The 22,165-nt window shown below is 42.2% G+C and overlaps 1 protein-coding gene across 44 annotated transcripts in view; it reads right to left on the reverse strand.

Annotated features, from left to right (window-relative positions):
- Positions 1-2,956: 2,956 nt before the first annotated feature.
- The window catches only part of Ank2 (ankyrin 2), a 313,942-nt gene continuing 294,733 nt past the window's right edge, over positions 2,957-22,165 (reverse strand). For 17 of the 44 annotated variants that reach the window (XM_042279861.2, XM_042279856.2, XM_042279894.2 and 14 more), the window contains 10 exons: positions 21,837-21,911; positions 19,770-19,901; positions 18,721-18,864; positions 16,891-17,149; positions 15,238-15,532; positions 11,429-11,512; positions 11,158-11,322; positions 9,901-10,083; positions 8,676-8,767; positions 2,957-5,247 (listed from right to left, as the gene is read on the reverse strand). In XM_042279861.2, coding sequence (XP_042135795.1) covers positions 5,064-5,247; positions 8,676-8,767; positions 9,901-10,083; positions 11,158-11,322; positions 11,429-11,512; positions 15,238-15,532; positions 16,891-17,149; positions 18,721-18,864; positions 19,770-19,901; positions 21,837-21,911 — 1,613 coding nt within the window. In that variant the 3' untranslated portion in view covers positions 2,957-5,063. Of the gene's footprint in view, positions 5,248-8,675; positions 8,768-9,900; positions 10,084-11,157; positions 11,323-11,428; positions 11,513-11,987; positions 12,081-15,237; positions 15,533-16,890; positions 17,150-18,720; positions 18,865-19,769; positions 19,902-21,836; positions 21,912-22,165 lie in introns of all 44 variants that reach the window. The other 27 variants (XM_076574948.1, XM_076574943.1, XM_042279871.2 and 24 more) reach the window with 5 other exon arrangements.

A 22,165-nucleotide genomic window follows, 5' to 3' on the forward strand; every position in this document is an offset into this window, starting at 1 on the left:
TCTGATTGATTGATAAATAAAATGCTGATTGGCCAGTAGCCAGGCAGGAAGTATAGGATGGGTGGGACAAGCAGAGAAGAGAATGCTGGGAAGTGGAAGGCTGAGTGAGGAGATGCCAGTCTGCTGTCCAGGGAGCAACATGTAAAGCCACAAAACACATGGCAACATATGGGTTAATTTAAGATATAAGAACTAGATAGCAAGAAGTCTGCCATGGCCATACAGTTTATAAGTAATGTAAGTCTCTGTGTGTTTAATTGAGTCTGAGCAGCTGCAGGAGCCAGGTGGACACAGGAATACTCCAGCTACATGTACACATCAGAGACATATATGCTCTCCATCTCTTTCTCTGTCTCTCTCTCCCAACCTAGATGAGGTCTAGAATCTTCATACACCCCAGGGAAAGGGGCACAGGGTACATTTTGCACTGATGTTGTGCTTCAGTTGTATCTGCATAACTGTAAGGACTGTTGAGTGTATATCCACCTTCAGCTAGCCTGACCTGCAGCTCCTCCCTGGGACCACTTTGCTGGGCTTATTGCTTACAAAGCATAGCCACTCAGGCAGGGATGTGGTCCACTTCTGTAGTCAGTTTTCAGACATACAAAAACATAAATAAAAATTTGAGTGTGGGCGCAGCTTGAAAAGGCAATAGAAGAAACAAGAGCTCTTGTGCAGCTTGAAAGAGAACTCTTGGAATCCCTCCCTGAGTAGCAGGAGGGTGACAGTGGACCAGTGATTCTGTCGGGAAGTGGTTTAGCATTCTAACCTAGAGCAAAGGTGTTAAGGTCTTCAACACTTTCTGTGAGCTTGCTCCATCCCAAGTGTGGACAGGTAAAGACAGATTCTGTGGCACACTGGCTTCTGTGGTATCTGGTCATAGCTTGCAGCCCTTGCCTGCATTTCAGGATGATGCCCCTGGGGCAAGAATTATCTTCTCTTCCGGCTGAGGAAATCATCTTCTAAGAGGTAACTTTCACAAAGGCCAATCAGTGCCAACATCGCTGACTGGATTCCAACCCAGGCCTTACTCAAAGCCACACATTTAACCATAAAAACCCAACATTTAACCATAAAACAACACATTTAACTATTTTTTTCATGTTGCCTCTTAGAACTTTCAAGTACTCACTGAATTCAATATCCCAGAATGCCTGAATCTGTCCTCTCTATTAGGAGAAACTTGACTCCCAATGTGCATGTGTACCATACAGACCCACTGTATCTGAAGTACACCTTTACATCACAAGTATACCTTAATATACTATTTGCTCCATCCTATGGCACTAACAAAAAGTGGCAGGGGACTTTTACTTTAATCTGTGTACAGAAACTGGAAGGCAGGTCTACTTTCTTCCTTAGGTTTTTAAAAGATTCTCTTAAGTGTTGTTTTTACACTGAAAAGAAGTCGTATTACATATTTAGTCACGTGGTTCATTGCAAGAGTGTAGCTGGATTCTGTTTTGATTAGACAGGACACGGAAAGAGCAGCTCACCCGAAGGGAAGAATGTACAGCTTTTCAGCAGAGATGAAGTTGACAAAAAGCTTTGATTTGCTTTTATACTAACGAAAGCAGCCGGATTATCTTTATTGCATTACTCAAGAAGACCTGGTAGTGGTTTGGGTTTTGATAAATATTTGTGTAGTTTCCCTTCATCTGACCTATCCTCATGCCTGGTATTTTCCCACAAGTGGACTCTCTCCATGCCGACATAGACTGAATGACTCCCACAAGCAGCTTCGTTTTCAATGGATGCTGGCATCTGAGCACTTGCGTGCGGTTCGCACCTCTGTCTGACTAATGCTGGTCATTTACAAGCTCTGCATCATCCTCCCTCAGATTAGAGGTTCTCTCCACCCCACTGCTAAATATATTTCAGTAAAAGGCCATGTGAGTCACTGGTGTTCATTTTTTACATCGGGGTTTGCACGGAAGATAATTAACCTGGAAGAAATATAGTAGTGTGTTTCTCTTGCTCTGAATGTTCTCCATCAAGCGCCAGGCACGCCAAACCCAGTGTGGCAGGAAGGAGGAAACGCGGCACAGTGAGCACACGACAGGGATGTCTTTACTGCTACTTTCAAACAGGGAGAGAAAAGCAAACTTCAATACTCTGTTTTCTTAGGGGAAAAAAGCTGTCAGGTAGAACTGTTATGTTAGTTCCAGAAGATCTTGTCAATGAACCAGAAATACCACAGATCTAATTGGCCTGTTAATGTTGTAGTAAGACTTAAACAAACCCATTCAGTTTTAAACACTTGCTTTCACTGTACATATACACAAGATACACACACACACACACACACACACACACACACACAGAGAGAGAGAGAGAGAGAGAGAGAGAGAGAGAGAGAGAGAGAGAGAGAGAGAGAGAATAAATGATGAAGCAGTGTTTTTTTTTTTTTTTTTTGTTTTTCTTATTCTTTTTAAACCCAAACACTCCAAAGGATTTCAGTTTGGCATATTCCTGCCTTGTCTTCATATAAATATATTCAGTTAATTTCCTATTCTCTGGCTGCCAAAAAAGAAAGAAAACCCCAGGGCTAACTGCTGTTCCCAAAGTCTCTATCTCACACGCTATCACTTTACAAAAGTGAACCAAATTCCTGTGGCCTTGCCACATGTGCTGTGACTAGTCAACAATTCCCCAATTCTCCTGTCCCCCAAGTCCTCAAAAGCTCCCACCTTTCATTTATCAGATAGCCTCAAAATAAATATATATCCTTTTCTTTCCCCATTGAGTAACAATAAGAATAAAAGTTCCTTGGGACTGTTACTCGCTAATCCAGTGCACGCCACCATCTGGGCTCCCAGCATATTTATTACTAAATAAAAACACTAAGGAGAAAAGGCAGTTGGTGTGTTTCTGGTGGCTTCACAGCTGCTTCGTTTAGTAGCCTCTGATTCTCCTAAAATCGGACCGGGGACAAAGGATGACAACGCACTGCGGCCACATTTAACACTTGTACATTTTATTTAGTTAAATCAGCCATTGTACAACATTGCAGCTATGTATTGTTAGTGTTGTATTGTTTTCCATTAACTAATACATGCCCTCATAGATATATTCAATTAGTGTTATCACCATGGGAACAAGATGCTGATTCATCAACTGAAAATTCACTTCTTCTCACAGTATTCAAGTTTTTTTTTTTTTTGATAACACAGCAAAAAAAAGTCAAAATGGAAAAAAAGGTGAATAACCATTATGTTGCTACACAGACATCTTCTGCACTGCAAAGAACACAACAGAAAGGCTTTTCATGAGCTCCGGTGAAGGTCTGACAAGATGGCCATGGCGAATCTCCAAAAGGGCTGCCACCTGCCTCTCTTGTTCTGGGTGCCAAAGAAGACTTTGTTTCTACTCAACACCCCTCCCCCCTCCAGAAAGTGCTAATGTTGGGGGCTCGGGAGATTTGGCTGATGGGAAGCCTCTCTCCCAAGAAAATTCCTCTCTTGGCAATGCTACTTTAAAGGATGAAGTGCCATTGTTTGTCTTGTTTGTGTTGGACATTCCGAGCAATGAGTCAGTTCTGCACGCAGGAAAAGGCCAGATAGGATCGGAAAAAGTTCAGTCTCAGGAGAGTACACTGTTTTCTTTCTTTCTTTCTTTTTAAATTTCATCTTCATTGAATATACTTTTCTTTAACAAATAACTGATTCAAAACGTATACTGTTTATATGAATATATTTGTGAATATATATATATATGTTAAAATGCTACACAGCTTCAACCACTAGAGGGATTAGACGTCGGGCATGGGGATCACTCAGACTGTCATTGTCTCTTCTCTGAAACAAACAGAACGTTACACAAATGCACTTCAGTTTCCAAGGGTGTCTGGGTCTCAAATAAATAAATAAAAAAAATTAATCAAAACCAAATTTTCCAAGGATTTCTCAATCTCGTCTGCAAACTGAAAAGCAGACGTAGCTAGAAAGTGAAAGCCCAGAGTGAAAACCATTAGTGTGATAAGAAGGGCTGTGTGTGTGTGTGTGTGTGTGTGTGTGTGAGTGTTTAATGCCACATGCAGGTATTAAGAGATACATCTGGAGGTGGGGTTAAAAAAAAAAAAAGAAACCACTCCAACATGGTGACAGCATTTAACATTGTGTGTGGCGCAGAAATCTTGTTTCCATGAATTATCTACAGTGCAGTGGCCAGAAGAACGTACCACCAGTAAGACAGCGTGGTTTGCTAAAGCAGCAATGAACACTGGAAAACTACAGTAGTTATAGCTTTTCAAATACCCTGCCAACGTGTCCAAAATCGAAAACACCTGAAAGTGCTAGAACGCCACCCATGCGGCTTCTAGCACCAGAATACCTCATTGTTTCCACCTGCTCGCCTGTGCGCCCTTCTTCCCCTCCCTCAGGGTGGCAGTCGGAGAGCCATCGGCAATGGCTGACCGGTACTAGAGACAGCTCCTTGGGATCAGTCTTCGAGGTTGTGATCCTGCCTTGAGGAGCAGTGGCTACTCTGGAAGCGCTAAGGACATGTCTAGGTCTGAAGTGTCCCTTCCGCAGAACGGTATTGCCCTTCAACTGTGTTAGCAATGTCTTAATTGACCATTGTTCAGCAATCTCGAGAGGCTTTTATCTCCTGATGCCCAGTGTGATTATGACAGGCAGTGGTTTAAACTTTACTTTGTTGTTCGTCTGAGAATTTCAGCTATATACATTATGCACGGATATCCTTGGGAGGATTCCCCTCTTGTCACTTGAAGAAGTCTGCAGGTGAAGTTCTCCTGATTCGTGGATTTTCGTGGAGCTTGTGAAGAAGCAAAGAACAATGGAGGTGCCAGTTCCCAGGTTAGCACGGATGCTCAAAATAGTGGCTACAGCATCCAGAATGAAGGATGCTATCTTTGGTCACAAATTAGCTTATAGTTAGAGAGGGTAGGGGGGAGAAGGAAGCAAAAGAAAATGCCGTGTATTTGCTGAGAGTGGAAATGTCTCGGGATCCCAGTAATTAGGCCACTTAGGTCACTCCTGTGAGGAAATGGGAAGTTGCATATTGAGTGGGTATGTGGTTTCCGGTGAGAACTGGGCAGCTCCTCATTTGGCCTCTTGCTTTGTGCTCTCCTTGCAGAAGTGCCGAAGGAGTTGCTGGAGATCTCTCTGGAGGTCGTCTTGGTCTAGTGCTCCGGGAACATCCTCCAGGTGCTCCAAGTTGATGTGTTTCCCCTGCTGGTCCTTCACCACAGCCCTCTTCTGTGTCCTGGCTTTATTCATTGTTGTCCTACAGGGAGCAGATGAGATCATTAAAGCCTTTGCCCGCATACCCATTCACTTCCTGTCTTACCCTTGCCTCTATTCCTATTAGCTTGATGACGACAGGTAGACAGGTATGTTTCTCACATTTCTCATTAAGGAGGCTCTCTTGTCGGAAATGACTCAGAAAGCTTTAAAAAGCATATTTTGGAACAAGACACTCATTTTTTTTTTTAAATCCTTCAGAAATACTTCAAATAAAGGACACTAGGCCTTCATACATTTTCTCAAAGAGAAGAGCCAGGCCATGGCTCAGATTTTGGTAAAGTTGCATTGATCCAAAGATCCTTGTTTACTCTGAAACAATGATTCTAAAAGCACCATTGACAAGTTCAGAAAATCACTTAAAATTCACTCACTTTCCCAGCCCGAATTTTGCCCCAGTTTTGTTTTCCTGGAACATTTTCATGAGACTCAGATCTTTAACAATGGAAATAGTCTACCAATAGATGAGAAAGGGACTTCCAACAAGAAGGCCTCGGAAGCTTCCTTGAGAGTCAGCCAGGGAGGAAAAGGAAATGAGAATGCCTCCGGAGAGAGAGCCCACACCTTCTGCGTATCCTCAGGACCGCCGCCCGCCTGGTGCTCAACTCCGCCTGCGCATTCCAGCAAGCCAGTCGGCAGCAGGCTGCTTCCTTCACAGCCTCCTCACCCCTGGGGCGCCTTGAGAAAAGATGCTGTAACCTGCTACTTTAGTTCATGCTAGTATTTCCTTAGAGTCCCCACTTGAAGATGATATTGCAATTTGCTCTTTCTCTATCCTGTCTACTTGTGAGAATAAGGCTTCATTCTGTAAATACGTGTTGAGTGCATTTTATGTACTATGTATAGTTATAACAAATAAGAAAAAACTGAGCTTAGAGGATATAAATGACACCCCCACATAATTTTTTTTAAAACATTAGCTAAGGGTCCAAGATTCCTGAGTCTGGGTCCATAACCAGGAAGCCATGGATCTTCAAATCCAACAACATGGAGGACGACCAGGCATTTTCCTCATGAATTCCCAGTGTTTTGAAGCCAGAAGTTCTAACCATGGTCTTTCTAATCTGACGCTAATTTCTAAAACTTTACTTCGGCCAAAATAATTCCAGCTTTCCTCTGGATGTCCTTGCTTCCCACCTCTTTCTCTGAGTCTCTCGCTCTCTTAGATACTACATGAGTTATATTTTCATTTGATGGTGTGTCTAAATTTGTTCCTCTTGAGGGAATGTCCAAATTTGATCGTTGTGGTTGTAATCAGTTTGTGTATTTCTGGCTGCTCCCAGTCATTTCTGCTTGTTTACTCCATAATAGGCAAATATCTGTCTCTTTCCATTAGGAATCAGGAGAAGGTTCCATCATGCTGGCGTCAGGGGGCAGGCCTACAGGCTGGGACATTTTTTAAAATTTTTCTGCGGATGTTCGTGCCCATGCATGTATATGATACAATGACTTCAGTAGTGTATGAACTCAAGGCTGTGCACCACTGAGTCCCACACTGACTGGCAGTGTGACTGCAAGGTTTCTGTCACTATCTCCAGCTTGGTGTCCACCACTGCAAGGAGACAGGGAGTCAGACTGCTCTCCAGATCTGTTCTAGTTCAAAGATCCCGGGATGCCAAGGTTTGCAGAGGCTGTATAGTTTCATCCGAATGAGCAGACAAAAGAGTTCAATGCTCAGAACAGAAGAAGCATTTTATCTTCAATTCACATGGCATTTAAAAAGCTCTAGGTGACCAATTATGTTCTTCTAAATTCATAGCTGCTGCTGTTTTTTACATTTGAGCAGAAGGCAGGATGATGGTAGAAGCTTTAATTTTACTCTTTTAATTATTATGTTCCAGAAACCTAAAATAGCCTGGTGGAGTACTATATATGACCATCTTTCTCCCATTTTCAATGAGATGAGAAGCACAACAATAACTTGGGTTCCCATTGTATCTTTCACTGAGGAGCTGAAAGGTCTGTGGGAGTACTGATGTCTACAAAGATGCTAGAGGACCAGGTCTGTGGGAGTACTGGTGTCTACAATGGTGCTAGAGGACCAGGTCTGTGGGAGTACTGATGTCTACAATGGTGCTAGAAGACCAGGTCTGTGGGAGTACTGATATCTACAATGGTACTAGAAGACCAGGTCTGTGGGAGTACTAGTGTCTACAATGGTACCAGAGGACCAGGTCTGAGGGAGTACTGATGTCTACAATGGTGCTAGAGGACCAGGCCTGTGGGAGTACTGGTGTCTACAATGATGCTAGGGGACCAGGTCTGTGGGAGTACTGGTGTCTACAATGGTGGTAGAGGACCAGGTCTGTGGGAGTACTGATGTCTACAATGGTGCTAGAGGACCAGGTCTGTGGGAGTACTGGTGTCTACAATGGTGGTAGAGGACCAGGTCTGTGGGAGTACTGATGTCTACAATTGTGCTAGAGGACCAGGTTTGTGGAGTACTGATGTCTACAATGGTGCTAGAGGACCAGGTCTGTGGGAGTACTGATGTCTACAATGGTGCTAGAGGATCAGGTCTGTGAGAGTACTGATGTCTACAATGATGCTAGAGGACCAGGTCTGTGGGAGTACTGATGTCTACAATGGTGCTAGAGGACCAGGTCTGTGGGAGTACTGATGTCTACAATGGTGCTAGAGGACCAGGTCTGAGGGAGTACTGATGTCTACAATGGTGCTAGAGGACCAGGTCTGTGGGAGTACTGGTGTCTACAATAGTGGTAGAGGACCAGGTCTGTGAGAGTACTGATGCTGACATGGTGCTAGGGAACCAAAGGCAGAGAGAGAGGACAGAGGCAATGCCTAGTTCAGACATCACTTTTGCTACGGGGCAGGCAGCTCACCGTGCCTTGCAGCAGACATCCTCTGACACACAAGGAAAAGGCTGCTTCCTGTTTGCACATGCTATTGCTAGTGCTGCTTTCGGCAACACTCGGTACATTCAGGACCGACCTCCAACTCAGACTCTTGTTTCTTACCACTCCCACGCAGCATCATGGCACTTGTTAACAGTGAAAAGCAGGTACTATCCAAAGCCACAGAGAGCAAGACTGAGCTGGATAGAGTTAGTTGCCAAGTTAATCAGTGTGCCATTGATTAGATTTCTCTTCATATGGTCTGCAAATCTATCGACACAGTGGTATTTCCCACCTGCTTAGCTCCAACTATACTGGCAATTTGGTTGAACCCAGAAAGTCAAACAAATGTCTCACCCTCACTGTGTCTCAGTATTAATTCCAAAGCATCAGTGGACACACTATGGACAACACACTGACACACCCATGCCTGACCCATGCATTCTCATACAGGGCAGCCAGCAGCTCAGAAGGGCTCTACCCTTCCTTTCTAGCATTAGAAACTACATGTATCATGTTAGTTGGCCAAGCATCATCACCCAGTGCTAACCCAAACCTCTTAATTATTGATCCATCCTCCTTCAGGATTTCATTCTCTACTAAACTGGGGAAATGGACTTTCATGTGGCTCCCTGTGTAACCCAAAGCCTGAAGTAAGAAAAAGAGAAAAGAAGACTTGACTCACAGACCACAGACTTTCAAGTAAAGCAGTACTAGTTAATCTGCTGCTTTACTGTTTAGTCTACGGCTTTACTAACTCCAGTGGTACAGAAAGAGGTCTCCGATGGGGCACATAACTCCTATGAGCTCATATGGGTATTGAGTTTCATTTAACAAGTCTTTAAAATTCCATTTGTGCCCAGATATTTTTATACTCATTGTCAAAAGCTTAAAACTAACATCTATGCTTATGGACTTTAAATTTTTCCCTTGTTTTTTTTTTGTTTGTTTGTTTGTTTTTGTTGTTGTTGTTTTTGCCATACTGCTCCTGACTGTGGAGATTTGAATGACAATGAGATGATCAAAGACAAAACCGGAAATAGGGTCCAGTGTACAACTTAGACAATTCACTTTTGAACATCCCAAAAGTCAAATGTGCGGTACTCAAAGTATTAAAAGAAAGTTTTCTTTTAATATGCTGCTTAACTACAGTTGATAATACTATAATTGTTGTTGTTGTGCTGTTGTTCTACTACCTGGGGATCAAACCCAGTGTTTTGTGTGAGCCACACAGGCACCCTAAACTATAGCTGTATCCCCAGGTCTAATGTAAGTTCAGTAGAGGGCAAAAATTATAGCATTTTACTTTAAGCATTTAAGATAATTCTGCAACTATTATCTACACTTTTTTTTTTTTTTTGAGACAGGATGGCACAAAGAAGTCCGGGCTGGCCTGAACTCATTTTGTAGTATTAGCTAGCTTTAAACTTGAGGCATTCTGCCTTAGCCAACTCAGTACCAGTGTTACAAACCTAAGCCACCATACTTGGCTTTGTAATTTTAACAGACATATAGAAAATCATGCCCCAACTCTGGAGACTCAGATTCTGGCCCAGCAGGATTGAATCTTAGCAACATGACATGAATGAATACCACTGGGCTGAAGAAATATTACTTCACCACACAAATTGTTCAAGAGGAAAATCTGGTCTTTTGAATTATCCTAACACCTTCCATGAACCTGTGTATGAAATGACACAGTGACAAACACTTTTCTCTTCAAACACAAAGTAACCATGAAATGCACGTCAAAGGAAAACAAACACAAAATGCTTCTATACCTCTTCAAAGTCATCTTTGGCTGAAGGAAGGTCAGTGGCTAAGCTAGAGTCTCCCAGGCTTTTCTCCATCCTTTCTCCATGTACCACTGTTGTTTTAACAACTTTGCTGACTCTACGGCCTTCTACTGGTTCAGCCTGAAACTGCGAGGTACTGGACAAAATGCTGGGTTCAGACAAGGTCACCTAATGAATGAAGGACATACAACAGACAATTCCCAATGGCCAAAATGGAACAAATGATGACATGTCTGTGAAATAAAATGGTTGTAATGTTACCCTCCAAAAAACAAAACAAACAAACAAAATGGTAACTCAGAACATTTCTCATCAATTGATCTATTGAAGGTATATCACCACAGCACTGAACCAGTTAATGGGACATTTGAATAAAACCTTACCAGTCACATCGCCGGGCGGTGGTGGCGCACGCCTTTAATCCCAGCACGCGGGAGGCAGAGCCAGGCGGATCTCTGTGAGTTCGAGGCCAGCCTGGGCTACCAAGTGAGTTCCAGGAAAGGCGCAAAGCTACACAGAGAAACCCTGTCTCGAAAAACCAAAAAAAAAAAAAAAAAAAAAAAAAAAAAAAAAAAAAAAAAACCTTACCAGTCACATTTCTAAAAGGCTGACAGGTACAATATAGATCAGCAACCAGGGCTTGATCTCTTTCCCACAACTAATTTATTTCCATTGCAACATGAAGATAAAGTCAGCCCTTGAAGGGAGAGCTTGAAAAGCTATGAGAAATCAAACTAGATGACTAGATGGCTTTGTGCCTACAATAATATGATTTTGAAGATATCAATAAATGCAGAACAGTAATGATTTCAAATTATATATTGTATAAGAGAACCAATGTGTGTGGTGGTTTCTTGCCTTCAAACAGGAAAATAAAACAGTGATAAACTGTGTAAAGCACAGAGTTCCAGATCATAATTTTAAGGACCCTGAGTGCAGAAGTTTCAGACACAGATCTAAGTGCCCCTTGGAAGGCTGGTGTGCCAATGAGACCCAAGCACTTCAGTACATTTGGACACAGTCTCTCCATGACACATGCCTGGCCAGAAAATAGATATTTTCTCTTACAATCTGACTTCGGATTCCTATTGTCATCATCTGTGAATGAAATCCAACACAGAAATGAAAAGAACCAAAGAAAGACAACGTACAATGACCACATGAAACTGAGATTCAGCGGGAACCCACACGTTTTTGCCTATGTTCTGTCTTTCTCTACACAGTGAACTGGGGTGGCCTCACCTCTGACTGCTGGGTGTCACTCTTCAATACCACACGCTTTATCACTTTGGAATAGCTGTCCCCATCCTCGATGCTGACTGGCTCCTGTGGCGTTCCCTGCATCGTTATCTCCTCCTTCTCCATGCCGTCAGAGGATACGTACCGCCTGATGATTTTCCGGGTAACCTGAAACACATTGGTGTGTCTGAGTTTTGAGTTATGGTACCACACTAGTGATAGCATTTAAACAGGAAGTGTGAAGACAGCCCTGTCAAGAGCCAGGGGCCAGTACCTTCTTCACCACGGTGTGTCCATTCTCATCAACATATTCTTCTTCTGTGACGGTTTCTGGGGGTATGTCAGGCATATCATCTCCCTAAACAGTGCGAGAAAAGTGTTACTTAGGTGTCTGGCACTGTCCTGAGGAACTAAGTCCAAGTGCTTTTGATGTGAGGAATGTTAGAAAACCAGAGGTCATGTTGCGAAGTATTGCTGAGATGCAAAATCCTGTCAGTTTGATTAATTAAAAAAAAATTAAGCAGGTATATTTAAAAAAAGCATGCTCAGGAGAATGTCATCAAAGTTAGGTCAAATTTAATCAAACAACAAAAATAAAGAAGCAAGAGAGAGGCAGGTGGAACCCTAGAAGCCAAATCTTTCTTCTGCGTGCTGGCTCTTGGAGGAGGGCTGCAAACATCCTTGGCTCTACATTGCCTTACAAATGAGACAGGAGAATGGGAGCTGCTTTCCACACATGCACTACCTACGGAGCATGCTCAGCCTGTTGCTCCAGGTGTCTCTGAGCGAAGGACAGAACTGTCCCAACGTGCAGCAACTTAACAAGTGGGTACCTGAATAATCACTCTCCGCCGGACAACCCTGGTAGTTACCATGGCCTCCTCATCAGAGCTGGCCTCCAGCTCCCCTAATTCCTCTGTTAGCTCCTGGTGGAAGCATGTAAGAATCATTGTTTTGGGTTTTATTTTTAATTTAAAAAATTTAATCAAAAAAATTTTTTATTTGGCTTTTCAAGACAGGGTTTCTCTGTGTAACAGCCCTTGCTGTCCTGGAACTCATTTTGTAGCCCAGGCTGGCCTCAAACTCACAGAGATCTGCCTGCCTCTGCCTCCCAAGTGCTGGAATTAAAGGTGTGTGCCACCAACAACAACTTCAAAAATTTTTTTCTTGGAGATAGGATCTCACTTGGTAGACCACCCTGGCTTGAGCTTGCAATCATCCTTTCCCAAACTCCTGAGTGCTGGGTTTACAGATGTGCGTCATTGCACCTAGCTGAATCGCTTTGTCTAATTTGCTGTTGAGTGACTTTTACCACTGTTTCTTTATTTGTCCATATTATCTTCTGAATTTTCATGCAGGGAAATGCTGGTAGAAAATCATCAGGGGAAAAAATACATGTGTGGTGGTCTCAAGCCTCAATAAAGATGTAGTCTTTTTGTTTCCAGAATCATAATGAAATTCTGCAATCTGAGAGTGGTTGGAGGAGCCACCTGTCAAAACTGGTCCCGAAGAGACAGCTTTTCTCACCTGAGTCCTGTACTTACAACGTTTAATAAAAGCCGAGTGAAAACACAGGACCGAAGCAGCACACTAAACACTTGTGATCCATGGACCAGCCTAGACTAGGCAACGAGGCAAGGAATCCTTTTCCTATCCACAGGACAGCTCATATCTGTAGCAGGGCTTTCTCCAGTAAGTCAAATTTCCTGTAGCTGTTAGTTAGTAGTACATTTTCCTGGCATCAAACATTGTAACTTTGAATAATATTAGACTCATTTTTCAGAGACGCTGAGCGAATACTCTCATTTATGAGTTTGACCAAAAGCCAGAGATGAGGCTAGGAACATAATTTTAGATCAGAAAATAAGCCTTAGGAGTCATAAACAGAGTCAATTTTTCCTAATGGGACATGATTTCCTTCCTCCATTCCACTTTTCTCCCCTCCCCTCCCTTCTTCCCTTCTAAGATTTTTGACAAAATCAAGCTATGCTGTATCCCACACAGGTTTTAAACTTTTGATCCTCCTGCATTGATGCCTTCAGAGTTACTGGGATGACAGGTATGCTCAGCTTGGCGTGACATTTTTTTTTTTTTAAGGGAAAGAGTACACCCTGTTGGCTTAATGTCTCAAAACACCCAAGCTGTAGCTCTATAATCTTCTTTTCTAAAGAAAAGGATATAAATGAAAATCCAAATTATACATTAATTATACAATCAGGAACCTACTGCTAGCAATGTGGTCAGCAAGAAAAGTAACTAAAATGACATGTTTGGGGTTCACTAATGAAGCGTATGAGGGACAATTAGAAATTCACTGAGCTAAGAAGAGGCTGCGCAAACCTAGGATGCACAGTGGCTCACCCCAAAACACGTCTGCACAATCCAGATTATATGAAACTTCAGAAGACCTTCAAGTCTGTATTCCACAATGTCTATGGATTTTTTTCCAGTTAACTTTGTTAACTTTTTAGCCTGACAGATACACAAAGCCTTTTTCTAGTATTCAACTAGGCCAAGAGCTGGAGATGAGATGTGCAAAGACAAGCATGGAATAAAACTTTACTCACTGAACGACCACATTCTTTAAGATAAATGCCAGGAGCCAGTGCCCTCCCACCCAGATCTCTCCTTATTTTAGGCGTGGTTTTAGATAAAACCTGATCTCAGATGTCACCCTCAGATTCTTTTTGATGGAGATCTTAAGACCAAAGTATGCTGCACTACTTCCTTCCAAATTCAAGTCTTTTCTATAACAAAGTTACTAATAAGCTTTACAATAATTTCTTTTTTTTCTTTCTTTTTTTTTTTTTTTTTTGAGGCAGGGTTTCTCCATGTAGTTTTGGTGCCTGTCCAGGATCTCACTCTGTAGACCAGGCTGGCCTGGAACTCACTCTGCCTCCCAAGTGATGGGTTTTAAGGCATGCACCACCACTGCCCAGCACAATAATGTTTTAAAAGACATTTTAGAACATAAAATATTTCTGAAACTCTTACTTTTCAAAAGAAAAATAATTTCTAATTTGATGAAAACCACATTAGGTTTAAGGCAAGCACTCTCACACCTTTGTGGATGAGAGTGAGCTAGAAGGAGAGTTAAAATGCAGGCATTTGCTTACACTCCATTCTTCTGGTTTCTTCAGAGAGGGGAGCTGTGAGGAGCTAGGTCGGGGCTGAGGTCTATGGGCAATCTAGACTGCGTTTTGAGAATCCATGGTTTAAAAGCATCTCTTCAGTCGGCCTGTACCTCTGCTCACAACCTTCAAACTTCACTTTATGACAAAAGATACTCTCTAATGCACTCTCTTGCCACAGGCAGGCATTTGGACAACAAAAGATGTCAACACGTTCAGGCACAATGTTGTTTTACTAAGTTATTCCTTAAAAAAAAAATCTGAGGAACCTTAATTTGAAAATTACACTGGCAAAATGGCTCATTCGGCAGAGGTGCTTTGGTGGAGACCTGACGAACTGGGTCACCACACTCCATAAGGGAGCAGGAAAGGACCAGCTTTGACTTCCACACTTGCACTGTGGTGTGTACAATGTATACACACACACAAACTCAACTCCTGCCCACACACTAATTTTTTTTTAAAGAAAGTTATATGTTTTGCACTGCGGGAAGTTTGGGTTGTGAGTATAACCACCCCAGAGATGCCAGAGAGAGATCTCATCTCCTGATGATGCACACATCCTGCCGGTCCAGCATCACTTTGGCAGACTTTCAGTAGATTTGCTCATCAGCACCGTCACACATAACTCTACTAGTTTCTCAAAGCTCTGCCTCACTGTTATCTTACTACAGGTCATTTTTCTTAGCAGAAGGATTTTCCAAGATGAAATCGGGACTCACAGTCCAACAGCTAACACTGGGACTGTGGACTAGTTCCTCTAGATTTCCAAGTTCTCAGACTGTCAAAGCTTAGGAGTTTCCCATGTCCCAGTTTAACTTATCTGATAAGCCTTTTTAGTTTCAAAGTAAAAATAGAAAAATAAAAAGAACCATCAACAGAAACAGAAACGAGAAAACTCTAGAACTTCGGCACAGGGGAGGAAGGACACAGCAAGGAAGGAAAGCCAGACCTTTTGAAAGGCCACGTCATCATCATCATCGTGTCTTTCCAAGACCTGTGGCTGGTCATCTGCTGACTCCACTATCACCAGGCTGGTCTTTCTTGGAGAACTCTCCTCTTTGGGCTCAGGAGCCTCCTCGGGTTCTTGCACAATGGGAGAAGAACGCTCATTGGTCACTGGGGTCTGGAGACAAGGTTTTGCTTCCTCAGGAGGGGTACTGATGTCCTCAGGAGTCTTACAGAGAGAGCCAGGAACTGCTGTGGCCTTTTGAGTCTCTGCCGCTTCTGTCCCTGGTGTTGTCACGCTGGAACAGAGAAAAGCCCATTTGCAACTCCAGAGCATTGGAAGGGAAAACGAAATTTCTCTTCATGATAGCCAAGACCATATGTACTCAAGCATGCACACAGAGAGAGCTGCACATACACAATAAATGTGAAAAAAAAATAAGTTTTACATAACAAATATTTATAGATAATGCCTTTGAAGAAAGCAAGAAAATTTAGGAGAATGAAATAAACCTGTGTTGATGTAGTCAGTGTAATTACAAGCATAAGTGAACATAGTTGTATGTCTATTATTTGAGGGAAGGACCTGTTGGCACTGGCACTTTCTGGCAGTGTGCAGTAACTCCCGTGCAGCCTTTCAAAACCTCAGGTTGGAAATAAGAACACCCTTTCCCTTTCCCACTCCTTGCTCTGTATCCAGCAGCTGTCTGTCCTGCCGCTGAAAACAAATGCCCTGAATGCCTCTCTGATAGTCCTGGTCTTCCCACATTTTACTCTCTCCATCTTTCTTCTCTTTATATTTCTGTATGCTCTCCCTCGGACCCTATGGGCAGGTAAAGGAAGAAGGTGCCTGCGAAGAAGAAATCATTTCATATCTCTTCCTTCTCTTGTGCCAGTGAACAAGAGAACGAAACTCAATGTCAACGGAAGTACTGGTCTGTCAGCTCTTGACGCACTAAGGTTGCTTCTCCTGAGCTGTTTGCCTTTCCTGGACAGCTCATGTCACTCAGGCAGCTCTCTCCTTTACCTGGTAAAGTTCTGAGCTAAATCACTCTCTAGGGCTTCTTTCAAGCGGGCAATCCCTCCCTATCCTTACTCTACCTCCACTCTGTCTCAAACTAATGGTATTGCATTCTGTTTGCATGAGTGATACCACACTGATGTTTTCATACGTAGGTACTACATAGCTTTGCTGAAGTACTCATGGGCTGCCATTCCTGCACCATCACTGGTCAAACGCCAAGGCAGCCATGGCACCATGTGGAAGCATTCCAGTGAGCTACAAGAATCCTACAAGTAGTGACTATGGCTCGCAAGGAGTATGCCGCAAAGGTGATTCACTGGCTTATCATTGGCCCAGACCCTATTAAATAAGTAACATGTGTGTAATGTTTATGGTATCTAGATGTGGAGGTGAAGACTTGGAGTACTTTGGAATTGTTCAAGGTCAAAGAACTGGAAGCTGGCCCAGGTGGGATGGTGCCATACAACACTATCACAATTATGTATCTTGACTGTTCCGGTTTTTCTATAGCCCAGCTTATAGTGAGTGACACATGAGTCGCTGTGAGATTATTGTTACTTTCCCGTGTAAGACCACTCTCCCTGCCACAGTAGCACTGGCGCTGCATTTAACAGACTTTCTTCTGAAACTCACTAGTATTCCTGCTGGTCTTGCATTTTCCCTGAGAAATCTTGTGGAACTGGTTCCTGGTGCGTTTGGGGAGAGAGTGCTGCTGCTGGGCTGTCCCCCTCGGTTTTGGGGATGCAGTCCTGAAATGTGGAATAACCGACAGAAATGTCTTCTTCCGAGACCATGGGTGGCTGGTCGCTGGACTCGCTTTCTTTGGAAGCCACCTGCCCCTCTTTCTGCCTGTGCCGGGCAACAGAGAGCTCCTCCTGAAGTACTGAAAAGCCTGAAGGGAAGAACAATTGAACATGTTTAGGAACCTCACTTACACGAGGGGTCTGTTTGGTAAAGACTGCACTGTTCCACATGCTGCTGTAGGAGCGTTTGCTAGAGAGATGAACACGTTGCTACGCCTGACTTAGCGCTGACCACTGAGACGTGACCAGGGAAGACGCGTGGTGACGGGGCCACAGGTACCTGTCGGTGAACTATGCCTCCTTAGTGCTAATGTGTGTGAAGGAGCCCTAAGGATAAGCAGGCATCTCCTGTGACAGTCAAGTCATAGAGTTTAAGTGGAAAGAAGAATCTGTAACACCTTGTGTTCAGGACTTCTTTTAGGTGGAAGCGTTTACGTGGGGCTAAGGAATTTCACTACATCCAGAGCAATGGTGAGTCAATGAGAGACCTAGCGGGGTTGCGGTATGGAAAGGAGATGAAGAAAACATCTAAATTGAGTTTGGGGGGAAAAACAGATGAATTATTTTCATCATATGCTACCAAGGTGTGAAGGAATTTAAACACAGAGAAATTGATGACGAGGAAAGAATTACCGCATTTTACAAAATGGACTGGAGTAGCATACAGAGATCTCAAGAGAAGAGGAGGAAAGAAGAAGCAGGACATTCTAGCCTCTCTCTTGAAGAGGTTTCCTACAGAATGGACAGAAAAACAAAGCAGACAGGGAGGGGGCTACCCAGGCTCAGAAGAGCTATTCAGTTTCTTGTTCTCTCAAGGGCAGGGCTCTTAAAATGTAATGGCATTGGCCATGGTTCCAACTATAAGAGCCAAATGGATATTTGTAGGAGTGAAGCCCTTGATTAGATAGAGGATGAAATTCAGCACAAAAGAAGATGCAAATGAGGGAATTTAGTGTATTGTGGCAGGAAGAAAGGCAGAGTGTGTATGTATGCTCAGACATCGCATTTTGGTAGATTTTATGGTGAAAAGGTGTAGAGATTTACTTATAATCCCATGTTTCTAGGAAATCTGAAGTATGCTCATCAAGTAGGAAAAAAATAGGGGGAAAGAGAAATGTTGAGGAAGATTCGAAGGAAGAAGTGAAAGTAGGAATCAGAGGGGAGGGGTAGAAGTCAGAGTTGGGAAAGAATGGGGGAGGAGAGATGGACTGAAAACAAGTAATAATGAACTCAATAGAAATGAACACTTGAAGGTCATAGAACCAGTGGCCAAAGGCTCCAGTGGGTCTGAATAATTGTCAGTTCAGAAATAAAGAAGAAACTGGGATGCCTAAGTAACATAGTGCTTAGGAACCATATAGCTACTGGTAATAATGTCTTGGTGCAAAACATAAAAGTCAGTGGTTAAAGTAGATAAAAAAAAATATAAATATCAGAAGTGTTCTTCAAGGAACTCAGGAAAAAGGAACTGGAGGGGCCATCCATGGTAGGAAGACAATGAAGAATGGGCAGAGGCAGTACCAAATGGATAAGGAGAGAAACTGAGGTGGCATGGAAGTAAGTACATCATCAACAAAGGCTACAGTCTGTTGCCTTAAAAAATTTAGGCAGTAGGCCCAGCTCCTCCATCATCTCCTACCCCCAAGAAACATTGCTTGACCTTCACTGTTGTCCAGTACAATGGTCTGCTCCATTTCCGCATAGTTGTGGCCCAAGCGCTCCTGGAGGGGTTCTGTGTTGGTCTCCAGGAGATGTACAATATCCATCCTGTTGATCTTGGTGAGGCATTCAATGAGGATAGCATCTGAGACATTAGACAAAAGTAATCCTTACATGTGAGAGGTACTCATTCTAGGATCTCCTTCATTCAGTTGCCTTACTAAGTTCTTGGTACTTATTTGGTACTTATACCAGAACCTGGAGAAGCCTAACTAGGTCCTTTGTAAATAGAGGCAAATGGCAATGCATGGACCCTACATACTACAAACCCTGAAGGCAGAGTTGCCAGGTAAGACACAGGGCACAGTCCAATCTGGATTCTAGGTCAAAACAAAGACTTGAACTATATCTCAAATACTGTGTGGAATATGTTTATATTAAAAGATATTTGTTTTTAAGTTCAATCGAGTACCCTCCTGTTTTTATTGGCTAAGTCTGTCAATGCTGCTAAAAACAGATGTGGGAAAAACAAAACTTAAGAGATAGGAAGGCAGAGCTTCACAGAGACACTAAAGGAAGGGCTGATGCTGTGTGGTGGCCATGGTCCTTCTCATTTCCCATTTTATTCCACAGGGTAATAATCATATCAGTCATCATATAGAGTATCTACTTGGTTCCCTTTCTCCATTCCTAGAGAGGAATGGGAACATGAACTGCAGGCAGTACATGACCCATAAATAGTTACAACCACACAACTGTGCTCATTAACCAATACTTAGAAACTGTTAGGTCTCGGTGAACCTTGCATTGGCAGCTGGTACTGGTATCATTTCCAAATGCTTGGCACTGTTCACAAACATACCATGCAGGATTTCTCATGGGACAAGATTATTCTTTAAAAGGACAGCAGCTTGTTTATCTCCACTGACAGCGGTTCTTAAAATTGATGGCTTTTGACAATTTACCTTACCGATTATGTAAGAATGGGATCATTGGGTGGTCCACTTCCACCTCAGTCCAACATCTCAACCTTAGCATTTTCCCACCTACCTGTGGCATGCTTCCCATCCCTCTCCAGCCAGTACTTCAGCAGGGCATGGCTCTGGTCTTGAAGGGAGTTGGGATTCTCAATTCGAATTTGGTGAATTTGCTCCTCAGTGAAATCCAGTTCTCTTGCTAATTCTAAAATAACAACAACAAAATGCTTCATTGTCAACACACTGACTTCAGGTTTGAGTCTCCACACCTTGCTTCATGATGTGTAAATAACATGGTCTTGTGCTGCTATGAGCATCTGGATTAGAAGTGACTCATACTCACCTTTGATATATTAAGACTAGCAATCTCTTCCCCTTAAAATTGGATATAGAATTCATTACTGCCTTGTAGAAATAAAAAAAGGTGAAAGAATGATGATAAAATGTAAATGGAGATCAGATTATTATCACTTGTTTAGATTTTTAATCAAGATAATGAAAAATAAATGACTGAACAGGAGAAACAGAGCATTTCACACTTTTATAGATTTTTAACTTCTACAAATCCCATTTCTGGAAACGTGTACAAACATTTGTAGTTAATTTACAGTGATCAAGTATGCTCCTTTCTTAATTTGATGTCCATGAAGGAAAGGTCTGTGAAACATTAAACTGGTGTAGGGTAGAAGTCAAAAGGATTTTATTTTAAGCTGGGCATAGTGGTGCACACCCTGAATCCCAGCACTTAGGAGGCAGAGGCAGGTGGATCTCTGTGAGTTTGAGGCCAGTCTAGCCTACATAGTGAGTTCCAGGATGGTCAGAGCTACAAAGAGAAACCCTGCCTCAAATGTACCTCCTACGAAAAGTTTCTTTATTCTACTATTAACATTCTATATGAATATTTGATGCTTATGCATGTTATTGTAATGAATAGGTATGCATTTATGTGTAAAAGCAATGACTTCTACTGTCTACCTGGTTATCTTTCAATATTAAAAATATCCTTGACATAGTAATTCTGTTTTAGAGATGTAGCTCCTTTTCCTTTGCTCTTATTCTGGTTGGTTATAAGGTTTACATTTTTGCCAGCTTTATAATTAACACATAGTATGTGTGGATACATACATATTCAAAGAAAGTAATACATATCTAATATGCCAACCAGGGATATTTTGGTATCATTCTCTCCTCTAAATCCTTGTATCTTGTCTTTCAATATTATTCTAAAATTACCAAATGTGAGAAAATGGCTTTTCCTACTGCTTACAGTCATTTATTCAAAATGATCAATCATCTTTGAGAATAGATGGGTTCTTATTCTCTTCCCAACCTTTAAGACACTGATAGAAGAATAATAACTTTGCACTGTTTGTCTCAGTGAAGCATATCCAAGTGATACTTAAGAAAGTTAATCAGAGTTAAAAATAATAAATATGAAAGCAAGCTAGGCTATAACATTGCCTAATATTAAGTTCACAGGCAGATGAAAATAAATTTTAAATTTATAAATCATGATTTATAAATAACAGTATGGATAGTAGAATTTGCTTTCTGTTAAAAAATTACTGAACATACACTCTATGTTTCAATGCCCCTACTTCAAAAAAAATTGGTTCAACATGTCATTCATGTGTGTTTTAACACTCACCCAAAGCACATGTTTTTACTATGAAGACACCTGACATCCAACATCAAAAATAAACAGCCCTGGTGACATCTCAAATATTATAAAAACTGCCAGGCATGGTAGCTCACAGCTGTATTCCCAGCACTGGGGCAGGGGTATTACCATTAGTTTAGGCCAGCTTAAGGTATATAATGAGTTCCAGGTTGGTCTGGAACCTGTCTCAGGAAAACGAAAACAAAAGATTATAAAAATTGAATGTAAAATTGTGTGAAACCTGGGCATCTTCCCACAGCTTAGCTGACTGTAAGAGGATGGAAAAATGGGCTTATTCTCAACATCTTCAAATCTAAAGTTCTAAATTCCAGAACTGCTGAGAACCCAAAGTTCAGGCTGTACCATTAGCTATTGCAGTCAGATTTTTCAACTCATAGATTTTTTTCCTCACACTATTCCTTATAGTCTTCCTCAAGAAAAACAATCTTTAAAGGACTGTTATTGTAGAAAACTAATTACCTGTCCAGCTGAAGCCGAGATGATCAGCAATGTAAGCTAGCCTTTCTTCAATCCGTTCCTGCTCATCTTGGGGATCTACAGAAGGTCAAAAACAGAATGGCCAAAGAGTATCTGGGACAGTAAGGGAACCACAGTACTGATCATCCAAGAAGTCACTTGACCAAATATCTGATAGTTGCACAAATTAGCTATCATGGTTCAGGTCATATGAAGTGGTGTGTTTTCTAATTTCTGAGGGTAGAATGGGGAATGAATCCCATGTGGTGACTCATGAAAACCACCTGCTTCCACATCCCTTTAATGAAGACTAATCACCGAACAGAACGTCT

This window comes from Peromyscus maniculatus, chromosome 6 (genome assembly GCF_049852395.1).
Source record: "Peromyscus maniculatus bairdii isolate BWxNUB_F1_BW_parent chromosome 6, HU_Pman_BW_mat_3.1, whole genome shotgun sequence".
Classification (NCBI taxonomy): Eukaryota; Metazoa; Chordata; class Mammalia; order Rodentia; family Cricetidae; genus Peromyscus; species Peromyscus maniculatus.